Below are 15,672 nucleotides of genomic sequence, written 5' to 3'. Positions count from 1 at the left end.
GAGAGAGAGAGAGAGAGAGAAAAAGAGAGAGAGAGAGAGAGAGAGAGAGAGAGAGAGAGAGAGAGAGAGAGAGAGAGAGAGAGAGGAGGGAGGGAGAGTATATAGAGAGGTAGGGATAGGGAAAGAACCTCGGATGTCAAGGGTATAACTTCCTTTATTAGGGTAGGTTGATAGCTTCTTTGTTACTTATAGTCCTAAAAAGTTGTATCAGGCAATGACAGGCCAAGTGACCTTGCCCAAAGCCACCCGCGAAGTATGCCTCAGAGGTGGGGTTTGAGACCACATTTTCTGACTTTATCTACCATGCGAGACTACCTCCCATGATGCCTTTCCTATATGCGCAAAGTTATGTTCACATTCGTTTCCTCTTTGTCTCCATTTTGCTTTTTGCCATTTATTCAATGACAAGATAACAGGCAAATGTAAAAAACCTCCCAAGACAGTGGGGCATGCACTAGTGTCCTGCCCCCTAACTTTCCATTTTGGCCTGCATGCACAAATAGGAAGTAAACTGTAGCTAGTGTTGGGATAAAATGCAAGAGGAGCTGTCTCACCTGCTTCTACCCCTGAACTTTAAAGGAAAACCTACTGAACCCTTGTCAACCTCCATTTTAGCAGTAGGCAAAATGGCTCCTGAAGCTTTTCACTTACCCAATGGACCTTTTCCCCCAACAAGTGGTAAACCAAGATGGATCCCAGCATGTATTAAATAAAGTAAGAATATGCAAAGTTACTATAGGACAGAGGCAAATGCAGTAATAACTCCCATCCCTAGCCCAGGATGGCTTCTGGAATTCACACTATTTGGTGACGTGAATTCAAGCTCAAAAAATGCCCACAGACCGATATACTTGAAATTCTTAGGGAGGCACTATCCTCATAGCCTCTCCAGAGGGGCAAGGCTATTTTCCTGAACTTTGTTGAGTTTCATATTAAGATGAGGGTTGTTTATTTTGTTCTACATGCTCCAATGATTGAAATTATATGTGAGTCTCATATTATAAGTAAATAAGATTAATAGCTGGATAAGCATCTGAATTCACAAGGGTAAAACCCAACCAAATAAACAAACCAGCTGCTATTGGAGTAGTGTCAAGAGATGCTGCATTCAATGATATTGCACTGTGCTATCAAGAAGCATTTCCATTAAAAGCAAATAATGGGGTTACTACTGATAAGTAAACATTTTCTCTGGAAGGAATTAGACTGTTTTTAATCAGAAGACAATGAAATTAAGTCCAAATGCAAACTTTCAAAATGCCTGATATAGGCTCAGAGTTTCTGCAATTTTATGTCAGGCAGATTTTTACAGTTTTATCCCATAGCTTCCCATAAATTCATTGGTGTAGGGAACTCCTGGTATAGAAAATGCCTCCACAGATGCAGAACAACACCTTGCCTGTAACTTAGAATCTTAAGAGAGTTACCCAGGGCACTGAGATGTTAAGTGACTTGCTCAGATGAGCTCACATGTGTCCTGAACCCAGGTCTTCTTGACTTTATCTTATATGCCACACTGCCTTAGGATAATCATTTCATTAGATAAATGCCTTCTCAAGAAGGTATCTATAACATTTAAAAAGCTTGAGCATCACCTTGGGCTTCTCAGCAACAGATTAACTGATTCCTTCCTACTTTCTCCTGCCAGCAAAGGCAAGCCTTTCCTTGGGAAAGACACTAAAGAAATTAATTTTAAAATGAAATGTGATCTATGTGGCAAGGGCCTCTGGGAAATGCACCAGAATGGGCAGTTAGTTGTTTGCAAGACCCTGATAAACAAAGCCCACTATCACACAAGGAGACATTTTGCAACCTCTTAAAAAGAGAGTTCAAATGACCAGGACAGGAGTCCTAGGACCAAATTTCTAAATAATACCGCAGGTCAAAAAGTAGCCTCATTAGAGGCTTTTTCCAAATTTGAAGGGAATATTCTACAACCCACTGACATGAGAGGGGCTAAGGTGCTGGAGAGAGTATATTCAGGAAAGATTATGCATTGTGGCCCCTCACAGCAAATCATTTCAAACCTACCAAACCCCGAGGTCCTGTTCGCGAGGCTGGAGTAGGCGTTCCCACTGGGTGAAGAAGTAGCTGGACTGGAGAGAGGACTGTAGGAGGATGGGTCAGCTGGGTAGGTGTGGCTGGTCCCAATCCCAAAGGGAGAAGACTGAGTCTTGCTGGACTGCGATGGGATTTGCTAACCCCCCCCACAAAGAAAACAGACAACATCACAAAGTTCTCCTTATTTTAAACCTCCTCGTAGACTCACACCACTAGGAACCAGCGGGTGTGCTGCATGGGTTGGCAGAACAATCAATGCTCCATGCATTCTATCAACTCTATACATAGTTTTTGACACCCAGAGACCTGCACTTCCTGTCATAGGCATTTAAGGAAAGAGACAGTTAATATCTGAACATACACTCCTGCCTGAGCAGAACAGGAAAATGAATGCTCTTTCCAGGAGGCACAAGCTCAGACGGGTGGCATCTATTTAATATCTAGCAAGGCATCATAAAGACTTAGTTCAGCCAGTTGTTGAAGAAGACACCTTTCTTTGCTCAATGTCTCACAAGTCGATATCGACTGTTTGCCTTCCTATTAGTCACTTTGCAAGAACAATGGAAACATTCAACAAGGGCAATTCTTCATGGCCAAAGAAAAGTAAAGAAGCCATTATGGCATGGGTAAGTGCCTTAATATTATATTTACCTTGGTTGTGGTGACTCTGGTGCTTTTTTTCCCTCCTAAAAGCTCAAAGTGCTTAATAATATAATTACTTACAAATCTCACAGTCATCTAAGGAGAAGACTTATCAGTAAGAAAGGTCAACAGGGCTAATTAGTCCTCACCTCATCCCTAAGAAGAGAAAGGTATTTTTACATCTAGAAGGTTCAGAGGACTAAACTGAGGTGTAGAGACTTTTTATAGCATGCTAATGCATCTGCAATACTGACTTGCTTCTTTAAATTCCCCAAGATAACATAATGTCAGAATAGCTTGCTGAAGGTTAAAGCAGTAGCTGTCCTTAGGTACTGTAAAAAAAAAATGATGGTGTTGAGAAGCTACATACTGAATTGGAACTAATCTCCAGGCAAAGTCTGGCAGATAACCAGATGATGAAATGTTCTAAAATAAGACAGTAAATTGTTGCCTTTAGTTTGGGAAAAGGAGCGCTCTGACTCAAAGCATTTTATGTTCTGATCACTTAACCTTGGAATCATCTGATTTCATTATGGGGAAAAGGACAGCTATCATGATCAATAATAATGGCAATCCAGCCAGCCAAGTTTCAAAGGGAGAGGGAGTGAGTCAGACCGTATTCAAGCCTCAGGAACAATGTCGATTATAAAGGACATAGGTTCTTGGCTGACCATACCAATTCTCTTATGAATCACCATACCTGTCCAGGAAATGGAGGACGACTCCCAGTCCAGGCAACTTGACTCTGATTTATCTGACGAGAAATCTGCGTCATATTTTGGCCTGTTGAAGAAGAGGACTGAATATCATTGACTCCAGGCACGTGAACCACTGAAGAGCTAGAACAGAAAAAAATCCAAAAAACTTATATGTAGGAAATATCATGACTGATAATAATGCCAGCAACATTATTTTAAAACCATCAAGTGATTAGCTCATCATGACAATCCCTAATGTATGATCATATCCAGATTCCATTTTCTCTTTTCTTGGACCACGGAGGACCTGGAAGGAGATGGCCCGAGTTCTATCCTCACCCAACCCTTATGTCACCTTGCTCCAAGCTTATCAATCTGACTGAGCTTCTTGAAAGCATGAACTTCTCTAACCCCCTGCCCCTCTTTGTATTCTCAGGCCTCAGCACAGTGTCTGGCACACAAAAAAGGCACTTATTAAATGTTTTTGGATTTGATATGTGGACTCATCCCCACCTTCTCTGGCATCTTCAATTTCTCCCTTTTCCCTGGTTTCCTCTCTTCAGCCTACCAATATGCCATCGATTTCTTTATATTGGGGGGAAAACTATTAATTTGGCCTCTAACCATATCCAAAAGAAATCTAGCTGAAGCCATGAGAAGAGGCCAACTTTTTAACTGCAAAGAGAGAAGACATGAAGTTCAATGATGAAAGTCAACAGTTCTTAATACCATATTCCAATTCTTGCTCAAACCAGAACCATCTAACTCACTCATAATCCCTAAAAGAGTATAGATCCCTCTGCTTCTGCACATACTTGTATGAATATACTTCGACTCCTGTCCAAATCCTACCAGACCTTTAAGGTTCAGCTCAAGCTCTACCTAACTACTCCAGCTTACACTAATTCTTTAATTTAATTTCCCACAGGGCTTAATATCTGTATGACTCTTTTGATATCTTAATCAGATACTGCTTGTGTTATTGCCTGTTTTCTGAGTATCCTCCCTGATTAAATGTACTTGTTGAGGGCAAATCTTTCTGTTACCAGGGCAAAGCATAATTCTAATATTCATATTCATTGATTCTACATCAAATATACTAGATCCCTCCCTCCATATTTTCTTTTCTTCCACATAAAAACCCAATGTAACTCAGCCTATTGTCCCATTATGTGACTGCTCTATTATAAGCGAGAAAGCCTGATTAAAGAAGATTCTCCCAGCTTTTACTCTGTGTAGTTGGGGCCTTTTGGTTTCACTCTCATTCATTTCTTACTGCATCGCCACTGGGAGGAGAGCCAGGGCTGCTTTTTTCTTTTATAGAGGACACAAAGATTAGCCATTTGCTAAAGGAAATGAGGAATGTCAAGAGCCCAGAGGACGTTTCTCTTTGACCCAGTTCTGGTTTCTGATTGCTCTATTGCAACATGCCTAGTTCAGAACAGACTCGGCCAAGAGCAAAAGCTCTGTACTATATCAAAAGCATGTTTTCTAGGATATAATGCTACCACGAATCCCTATAATGCTTTAATCTTTTTGAAGAATGCTTTCATGTCTATCCTCTAGGCGAATAGGCCCATATTTTTAAAGGGCTCTTGCAATGAAAGATGAAGGTTTAAAACCTATCGTTTCCCTTCAAACCAGGGTTTTTGGTTGTTGTTTTTTTCCCTCCTACTCTTCTCTATTCCTGTTAAAGATACTTCTATTTTTCCATTCACTCAGACTGGAAATCTTGGAGCATCCTTCTTGTCCTCCCTGGTTCTGTCAGTTATCAAGTCTCCTGGATTCTGATTTCACAATGATTCTTCTATTTATTCCTTCTTTTTCACTGCCATTTGCCACCATGACCTAATCTAGACCCTCATCACATTCTTGTTAGCTGTTCAGAGCTGGGTCACTTCTGATATTATCTTTGTGACCTCAGATAAATATATTCAATCACCCTCACACTCAGTTTTTTCATCTATATACAAAATGAAAGGATTGGCTTAAATGGCTTCTGTCAAGTGCTATGGGGACAGGGAAAGCTCAGTGGCATAGCAGATAGAGAACTGAACCTGGAGTCTGGAAGACCTAAGTTCGAATTTGACTTAGACATTTATTAGCTGTGTCATCCTACACAAGTCACTTAACCTTGTTGCTTTAGTTTCCTCATCTGTAAAATGAGATGGAGAAGGAAATGGCAAATCACTCTAGTATCTTTGTCCAGAAAACCCCAAATGGGTCACAAAGAACCAGACAAGACTGAAATGACTAAAAAAAATAATAAAAATGATCTTATGACTGTAAGTCTCCTAATTAACTTTTCTTTTGGTTTCCATCCTATGCAACCCATCTTGCACATCATTACCAGACTGATATTTCTAAATCATCCTCTAGAAGTTACCTCCTTGCTTAGAAATTTCAACACTTCCCCATTATCTACTAGGTCAATCTCAAATTCCTTAGCTTAGTTTTCAAAATTCCATATAATCTGATTCCCTCTATCTTCCAATCTCATCTCTCCTGATCCCCCAGAGAACTTACTCTATACTCTAGGTATGGTGGTCTGTTCACTATTCCCTGAATACTCTTTGTATTTTCCTCTAAGTACGTGTTGCCTTACATGGTTCCTCTCACCTCAAAAGCACCCCCCCCATTACCCCTCTATTTATCTAAGTCTTGCCCTTCCTGTAAGTTCTGGCTTAAGTCTCATTTATTCCATCAATCCTTTCCCTATGACCCCAGTCTTTGGTGATAATAACTCTCCCCTGAACTCTCAGTGGCCATATCACTTTTTTTTATGTGTTTGGCTTTTATTATTCAATTCAGTAAACATCTATTAAGTGTCTATTACACCAAAATTTTTATGACAGGCTCTGGGGACACAAAGATAAAAATTAAACAGGATCTGGCTGTAGGGAGCTTGGAATTCTACTGCAAGGGAACAACTCATGAACTGTTTGTACACAGATAAATAGGTACCAAATACATATATAAATTTTTTTCCTTTTTGGGGAGAGAAGGGGAGATGGGAGCAACAAGAGATAGGAGCAAATTTAGAGGAGGTTTCATTTGTGCTGACGTTGAAGGTATTTTGGGGATTTCAAAATGGGGACCCTGAAGGGCACTTTAAACAAGGGCGTCAGCCAGTAAAAAAGGCATGGAAGTGGCAGATGGAGAGTTACATAGGATGAAGAGTATGCAGGTCAATTAGCCTGGAACATGGGGGAGTAATGGGAAATCAGTCTAGAATGATAGATTGGAGTCAGATAGTGATGGGCTTTTAATGTCAAAAAAAGAGAAATTAATCTGTTGGTTGCAGAGGCCACAAGTTTCTTGAGAAGGAAAGTGACACAATTAGATTTTTACTTTAGAATGGGAACTGGGGACTATTAAAGTGGTATATGTGAGAGGAATTTAGAGACTGAGCACAATGAATGACCCTGTGGGTGGAGAGAAAAGAATAGATATGAGATGTGTTATGGAGAGGGAATGGACAAAACTTAGCAACTGAACAGAGAGAGAAGGGGTGAGTGGGGGGAGCTAGTGAAGGTCAAGCATGATTCCAGCAAATTCCAAGCAAATCTCAGTTACACACTTAAAGACACTATATTTCCATACGTATAAATGTATGTAAATGCACACATTTATAACTATATAGAGTACATTTATCTGTACATGTCAAGGGAAGTTATAGTAATGGAATTATTCTGTGTGTATGTATATAGACTATATATGGTCTCTCTCTTTATATATATATCTATATACTACACATGTATACTATAACTATATACACTGTAACTCAGGTAGTGAAGCAGGGAAGTTAGGAATGGCAGTTGGATTTGGGGAGGGAGGACAATAAGCTATTTTGGGGGGATATGTTGAGTGGCCCATAGAACACGAAGGTATAGGAGTCTAATAGGTGGTTGGTTAAATAGGTCTGGAGCTCGGGAGAGAAATGAAGGCTGGATATGAGATATACAAGTCACTGGCCCAGAAAGAACAGAAGTCAGAGCCCCTGAGATATAGCCATGGATAAGGAGTGGGTCACAGATTATGATCCAGAAAAGGAGATTGAGGAAGGATAAGACATGTAGGAGAACCAAGAGAGGGGAATGGCACAGAAATGTAGGGAGGAAGAATGCTGGTTGGTCAGGGTCAGACACTTTATTTTATTTTTAAACTCTTGCTTCCTCTTAGTAACAGCTTTAGGATTCAAAGGCAAAGGCTTGGTTATTTGGACTCAGTGACTTACCCAAAGTCACAAAGATAGGACATGTCTTTGGTTAAATTTGAACTCAGGTCTTCCGGACTTTAGACCTGGCTCTCCATACACTGTACCACCTAGCTGCCCCTTGACTAAAAATCTAAAAGTATTTTAAAAGATGGTGACCAAGAAAAGGGCATTGGGTTTCGCAATTATGGGATTACTGGTAATTGAAGATAGTAATTTTAGTCCAGGGGTAGGTTTAGAAGCCAGATAACAAGGACTGAGAAGTGAGTGAGATGTTACTTTGTGTGTTTTTTTTTAATTCATCTTTTTGTTCTGATTTTGTCTCCTCAATTAGTTTGTAAGCTTTTAGAGATTAGGGATCATGCTTTAAACCTCTCTGTAAAAACAAAACAAACAAAACCAAAAAAAAGCTTCTCTCTGATTATAGGTGCTCAATTTTTTGATGATAAAGTTTGTTGATAATAAAGAAGTTGGCAATAATTAGTGACCTGGAGATCTTCAGGAGGAGCTGAAGAGGCATGCTAACACCTGTAATTTTGTAAGGTTTGCCTACAGGATTTCCGGCTTTAACACTATCCAGTGTCATAGATTCTGCTAAAAGGTGGCACTAATTATAGTCTCTAATGGAATTAAGCTGTGAAATACACAGAAACATATCATTAGCTGCAAAAAAAAGGCCTAATACTGACCCCCTATCATGCACCCTGAATAAGTAATGGTACAGCCTCTTTAAAGATTGTTTTCAAATAGAAGGAAAAAGAATGACACGAAACATCTAGGCAGCTCAGAGGATAGAGCAGAGTGCCTGGAGTCAGGAAGTTTCCTCTTCCTAGTTTCAATTCTGGCCTTGGACACTTCCTAGCAGTGTGACTCTGGGCAAGTCATTTAACTGTTTCCTTCATCTACCAAATGAGCTGAAAAAGGAAATGGCAAATCACTCCAGTATCTTTGCCAAGAAAACCCCTAATGGGGCTGTGAAGAGTCAGACATGTCTGAAACAAATGAACAACAAAAGAAAATGCCCAACATCTACAAATAAATCACTAAATTACCTGTTTGCATCCATAGTTCAGAAACTCAGCTTTTAAAAACAAAAACAAAAACACACAACAAAAACCAAGGAAACCAAAAAACCCGCCTCGAGCCCTTAAAAAGAAGCCACTTGTTTTTACTATGGGTCAGTTAGCAATCCTTGCCAAATTTCTAAGAAAAAAATTGGCTTTTGATCCATAGTCTTAGTCTTTTCCTTAGTACTATACCTGAATGCCTTTCCCGAGTGACCTGGCTGGAATGGGCTTCCTTGTGAGTAAAGCTGCTGGTTCCCAGCTGCGGAGGCAGACGCCATCATCTTTTTCTCCGCTAGGAAAATCAAAGAAGACTGTTACAGGAAAGCAGTGAAATGGGAACTATTGTCTGGTGGGTAAAGAAGTTCCTCATAGCTGAGGATGGGGATAGTGGAGATCAGTATCAAGAATATACAGAATGTATTTAGCCTGAGAGGTGAGCATCTTCACCCAATATTGTCTCTGCTTTTTTTTTTTATTTTTTTCATTTATTTTTTCATTTATTTTAAAAACCCTTAACTTCTGTGTATTGGCTCATAGGTGGAAGAGTGGTAAGGGTGGGCAAAGGGGGTCAAGTGACTTGCCCAGGGTCACACAGCTAGGAAGTGTCTGAGGCCGGATTTGAACCTAGGACTTGGCTCTCAATCCACTGAGCTACCCAGCTGCCCCTGTCTCTGCTTTTAAAGACATGGTGATAGAAGATCCTTCTCTCCTTCTTCCGTCTTCCCACTCACTGCCCTGTCTAAGAAGTCTCATCTCTCCTTCACCCCTAAAGTAATTCATATTGTTTAGTGGGTGTTCTACCTTCTAAGACATACTAGAAAGTCCCTGATGAGAGGGATAGTATCTCCTATTTTCATTCATGGCATCTAGTTTATGGCTTTACACTCTATAAGCACTCAACCAATGTTAGAGATGGAAAGAGCTGATCTTAGAGTACCATAAATAGGGACTGTCTCAATCAATTCCTTTTTTGTCTTCACATTGTTCTTTCCTTAATTACATATGATCACTAGTACATAGATTTTGAGCTAGAAACAGTCTTTGCCATCATCTAATTCAAGTCCTTCCTTTAACAGATCAGGAAACTCATATGGAAAGAAATGACTTTATTTTGTCCAAAGTGACACAGAGCCTTGGATTTGAATCCAGTTCCTTTGACTAAAAATCCCACATGAACTATTCAATCTCCATTGAAGTCCTAATCCAATGCTTTACTGTGGCGTGAAAGTGACCCTAGTTTTTAGTATTATTTTCCAAAGTCCATGCATTGTAGTATGAAGTCCCACCAAACAGGAAAGAGTTAGTTTAAGGGTCAGTCATGAACATTAAGACTCTCATCTGAGAACCAGCATATCTAAGTTTCAACAAAGCTCATCATCATACTGCCATAACATGAATTTTTTTTTTTGGCTAAATAAACTTTCAAAAATATCTACTAGGTCACAGGTCAGTGTCAATAGAGTCCTTATATGGATTCCACATATGTACATGAATAGGATTCTTATTAGTACTTATAAGTCCTCATCAATTTTGTCCAGAAAAAGGAAAAGAAATATAGGGACATGGTTCTTTAGTAGTTTTCTTTAAGTCCATGAGCAACCTTATAGAGAAAAGAGGGTTCTCAACAGTCTTAATCGAATAAGAACCAAGCAAAATTTCTAGCGACAAGGATTTAAATCAGTTATAAGGAAAAAATTAAGAAAAAAGCAAAATGGTCATGATGAGAGAACCAGAGAAAATGTTGTCCTGTTATATTCTCCTCTTCTTATAAATGAGAGGTTTGATGTACCCATGAGACATTGTGCTTCATCATCAGGCCCACAAGTCAAACCCTAAGTTATTTCTGGAAACTGAGTCTCCCCAGTCTGCTCCTCTGTATCATGAAGCACAGCGACTCCAGATGCCTTACCTGGATCTTGGCTTACCCCTGTTCTCATAGTTCCAAGCAGGACTTTGCTTTGGGATGTTCCTGAAGATAGAATCCTACCACCTGGGTGACATTGGCCAAATTACTTATACCCTGTGATTCTAGGTTTCTCAATATAGAAAATGAAAGGGCTTAACTAAATGATCTCTTAGGTGCCTCCTGGCTCTTAGTTCTATAGTCCTAAATTCTTTTTTAAAAATTATCATAATTAAAAAAATTTATTTAGAATATTTTTCCATGGTTACATGATTCATGATCCCCCCTTTCTTCTCCCTCTCCCAAAGCTGACAAGCAGTTCCATTGGGTAATATGTGTATCATTGTTCAAAACCTATTTCCATGTTATTCATATTTGCAGTAGAGTGATTCTTTAACAACAAAACCCTAGTCACATCCCAATCGCACTATGGGGTCAATAATATCTTCTTCTAATGCATTTCTGGTTCTACAGTTCTTTCTCTAGATGTGGATAGCGTTCTTTCTCCTAAGTTCCTCTAGATTGTCCTGGGTTACATTCAATTGTGCCTGGTTCTATATATAATGTTCTACATATAATGTTCTCCTGGTTCTACTCCTTTTGCTCTGCATCAATTCCTGGAGGTCTTTCCAGTTCACATGGAATTCCTCCATTTCTTTATTCCTTTCAGCACAATAATATTCCATCACCATCACATACCACAATTTGTTCAGCTATTCTCCAATCAATGGACACCCCCTCATTTTCCAATTTTTTTGCCACCACAAAGAGCATAGCTATGAATATTTTTGTACACACCTTTTTCCTTATCTCTTTAGGGTACAAACCCAGCAGAGGTATGGCTGGATCGAAGGGCAGGCATTCATTTAAAACCAATATGGAAAAATGTTTTACATGATAGTACATGTAAAATCTATAATAGAGTGCTTATCAACTCAAGGAGGTGAGGTGGGAATAAAGGAGAATTAAAAATTCAAATTTTAAAAATGAATGTTAAAAATTGTTTTAGCATGTAATAAGGGAAAATAAAATAAAATAAAAAATAGAATTAAAATAAATAAATAAATGAATGAATGAACGAGCGAGCCAGCGAGCGAACAAATAAATAAATAAACAATCAAACAAACAAACAAATAAATAAATAAAGTAAGCCCTTTGGGAATAGTTCCAAATTGTCTTTCAGAAAGGCTGGACCAATTCACAACTCCACCAGCAATGCATTAATGTTCCTATTTTGCCACATCCCCTCCAACATTTATCACTTTCCTTTGCTGTCATATTGGCCAGTCTGCTAGGTGTGAGGTGGTACCTTAGAGTTGTTTTATTGTTTTGTTTTGTTTTTTTATATTTTTAAATCCTTAACTTCTGTGTATTAGTTCCTTGGTGGAAGAGTGGTAAGGGTAGGCAATGGGGGTCAAGTGACTTGCCCAAGGTCACACAGCTGGGAAGTGTCTGAGGCCAGATTTGAACCTAGGACCTCCTGTCTCTAGGCCTGGCTCTCAATCCACTGAGCTACCCAGCTGCCCCGTCAGAGTTGTTTTAATTTGTATTTCTTTAATCAGGAGGGATTTAGAACACTTTTTCATGTGCTTACTGATAGTTTTGATTTCATCCTGTAAAAACTGCCTATTCATGTCCCTTAATGATTTGTCAATTGGAGAATGGCTTGATTTTTTGTAGATTTGATTTAGTTCCTTATATATTTGGGAAATTAAACCTTTGTCAGAGAGTTTTGTTATAAAAATGTTCTCCCAGTTTGTTGCTTTCCTTCTAATTTTGGTTGCATTGGTTTTGTTTGTACAAAAGCTTTTTAATTTAATATCATCAAAGTCATTCATTTTACATTCTGCAATGTTTTTTATCTCTTGCATGGTCTTAAATTCCTTCCTTTCCCACAGATCTGACAGGTATACTAATCTATGTTCACTTAATTTATTTAAGATTTCACTCTTTATATTTAAGTCATTTACCCATTTTGAATTTATCTTGCTATAAGGTGTAAGATGTTGATCTAAACCTAATTTCCCCCATACTGTTTTCCAATTTTCCCAGCAGTTTTTGTCAAATAGTGAGTTCTTGTCCCAAAAGCTGGGGTCTTTGGGTTTATTGAACACTAGCTTACTGAGGTAATTTACCCCTAGTCTATTCCATTGATCCTCCCTTCTGTCTCTTAGCCAGTACCATATTGTTTTGATGACTGCTGCTTTATAGTATAGTTTAAGATCTGGAACTGCTAGGCTCCCCTCCACATTTTTTCCAATTATTTCCCTTGAAATTCTTGATCTTTTGTTCTTCCAGATGCACTTTGTTATATTTTTTTCTAATTCTATAAAAAAGTTTTTTGGTAGTTTGATAGGTGTGACACTGAATAAATAGATTAATCGGGGTAGGATTGTCATTTTTATTATATTAGCTCATCCTACCCAGGAGCAATTAATGTTTTTTCCAATTGTTTAGATGTAAATTTTTTTTTTTTAAATAAAACCCTTACCTCTTGGAGTTAATACTGTGTATTGGCTCCAAGGCAGAAGAGTGGTAAAGGTAGGCAATGGGGGTCAAGTGACTTGCCCAGGGTCACACAGCTGGGAAGTGTCTGAGACTAGATTTGAACCTAGGACCTCCCGTCTCTAGGCCTGGTTCTCAATCCACTGAGCTACCCAGCTGCCCCCTATATGTAGTTTTAATTGTGTAAAAAGTGTTTTTTGTTGTGTTCATATAATTCCTGTGTTTGTTCTGGCAGACAGATTCCTAAATATTTTGTATTGTCTAGAGCAGTGATGGGGAAACTTTTTAAAGAGGGGGCCAAAGGAAAGGAAATGCTCCTCTGTCAGTCCATTTCTAAGGCAATTCTTTCGAAGTTTTGTTGTATTGTATCCGTCAGGAATAATGTCCCAGTGGCTGGATAGAACATTTCAGGAGGGCCCCATCTGGCCCACGGGCTGTAGTTTGCCCATCACTGGTCTAGAGTGATTTTAAATGGAGTTTCTCTTTCTAACTCCTGCTGCTGAGTTTTGTTGGAAATATATAGAAACGCTGATGATTTATGTATGGTCCTAAACTCTTGTGGGGTAGGGACAGCACAGTCAGGAAGACCGCAGTTAAAAATCAAGCTTCAGATACTTATTTACTTGCTATGTGACCTGGGCAAGTCTCTTAAGCCTGCTTGCCTCAGTTTCCTCATATGTAAAATGAGCTAGAGAAGGAAATGGCAAACAATTTCAGAGAAAACACCAAATGAGATCACAGAGTCAGACATGAGTGAAATGACTGCACAACAATATTGCTGCTGCAGCTACCACTACCACCACTACTACTGCTACTACAACTATCTAACATTTCTATAGCATTTATGATGTGCCAGGCACTGTGATAAGCATTAAACTTTTTTTATTTTAATAGCAAATTTCCACATAAGTTTTCTGAAGTTATATGATCCATATTGTCTCCCACCCTTCTTTCCTCCCCGCTCCAGGAGCTGACAAGCAATTCAATCTGGGTTATATATGTATTATCCCCCAAACATATTTCCATATTATTCATTTTTTAAAGTGAATATTCTTATAAAATCAAAATCCAAAAACATAAACCCAAATAAACAAGTGAAAGTCCCTCGGAACCATATAATCATATGATAAGCATCTTAGAAATGTTATCTCATTATTACCACTACTATTATCACTACTATCAATAACCATTTTTATAATTTGTCTAAGATCTCATCATTGAATGCTGGTGCTTTCACTCCAAATCTTTTTTTACTGGACCAAGTCTGTGGAAATGATGTATATTCTGTGCATGCTGGAATATTAAGCATTTGTGAGTCTTTCCTTTATACGATGCTAGCTTTTAGACAGAGCTCTGGATCTGGAATCAGAGGGTCTATAGTCAAGAAAAATTTGTTTCTCCTAGATCAGCGATGGTCAAACTTTTTAAAGAGGGGGCCAAAGGAAAGGAAATGCTCATCTGTCAGTCTGTTTCTAAGGCAACTCTTTTGAAGTTTCATTGTATTGTATCCTACTCATTGTATTTGTCAGATTAGGAATAATGTCGGGCAGCCAGATAGAACATTTCAAGGTGGGGGCCACATCTGGCCCCTGGGCCGTAGTTTGCCTATCACTATCCTAGATCATTAATTTTCTAATCTGTAAAACAGGTGGGTAGTAGATTTGAGGCACATAATATCAAAAGTCACTTCATTTTAAAAATCCTATCATCTGAAATAAGATTTTAGCCCTTTATTGCATTTCTAGTTTTCTTTTCTAGATTTTTTCCATTTTTTTCCATTAAAAAAACTACAAGAAAAAAAGTTTAGGATCAAAAATGCTGAAGCTATATACACTCAAAGCTTCCCTCTTGTTTTTATTTGATATTTTATTACAGGTCTTCTGGGAATTTTCTCTTCTTAGCCTTAAACAAATAATTAAGAATACCTGATTAGGTTTCATGAGCTGTTCCCTCAGCACCAGTGTTAGAAACTGTACTATATACTGGGGTAGAAAGTAAGAACACTGGCATTCTTCAGAACTTGGGGTTTGTCCTTCAGCTGAACTCAGAGCCTGCTGAGGCCTGAGACCTCACCCATTCTCTTCAAGCATCAGAATTTCTGGAAGTCCCATTAAAGCAGGACTGTCCTGGGTTCAAGCTCCAGGGCCTGGGGTGAGAACTGAACCACTGTGCTTGGGCTCCTGTCGTTTCAGGCTCCAGAGCCTGGAGTGGGAATTGAGTTGCCCTGCTTGGGTTCTGGTCTCACAACAGGGGAAGTCCCAGAACATCCAATCTTTCAAGCAAATAAACATAACAAAAGGGACTGGGAGCAGGCAGCAGGGAAACGTTAAGTTGTATGGATGTCTCATAGGCTGGAACTTTGCCCCCTGCTGGGAGAACCAGTGGGGAATCTTTTCCTTCATTCCAAGCTATTTAGCAGTTTATTTTTAACAAAAAAGAAGGGGAGAAAGGAATGAAGGAAGGAAGGAAGGAAAGAAGGAGGGAGAAAAGAAAGAAAGAAAGAAAGAAAGAAAGAAAGAAAGAAAGAAAGAAAGAAAGAAAGAAAGAAAGAAAGAAAGAAAGAAAGAAAGAAAGAAAGAA

General features: G+C 38.9%; 1 protein-coding gene across 1 annotated transcript in view; it reads right to left on the bottom strand.

Moving 5' to 3' along the window:
* Positions 1–15,672, bottom strand: part of ARNT2 (aryl hydrocarbon receptor nuclear translocator 2) — a 258,400-nt gene that overhangs the window by 10,778 nt on the left and 231,950 nt on the right. The window contains exons 14-16 of the mRNA XM_044660152.1: positions 8,877–8,995; positions 3,404–3,542; positions 2,032–2,197 (exon numbers count right to left, since the gene is read on the bottom strand). Coding sequence (XP_044516087.1) covers positions 2,032–2,197; positions 3,404–3,542; positions 8,877–8,995 — 424 coding nt within the window. The remainder of the gene's footprint in view (positions 1–2,031; positions 2,198–3,403; positions 3,543–8,876; positions 8,996–15,672) is intronic.

This window comes from Gracilinanus agilis, chromosome 2, assembly GCF_016433145.1.
Source record: "Gracilinanus agilis isolate LMUSP501 chromosome 2, AgileGrace, whole genome shotgun sequence".
Lineage (NCBI taxonomy): Eukaryota > Metazoa > Chordata > Mammalia > Didelphimorphia > Didelphidae > Gracilinanus > Gracilinanus agilis.
Note: the sequence above shows the minus strand (reverse complement) of the source record. Positions and strands in the feature narration are given on the sequence as shown.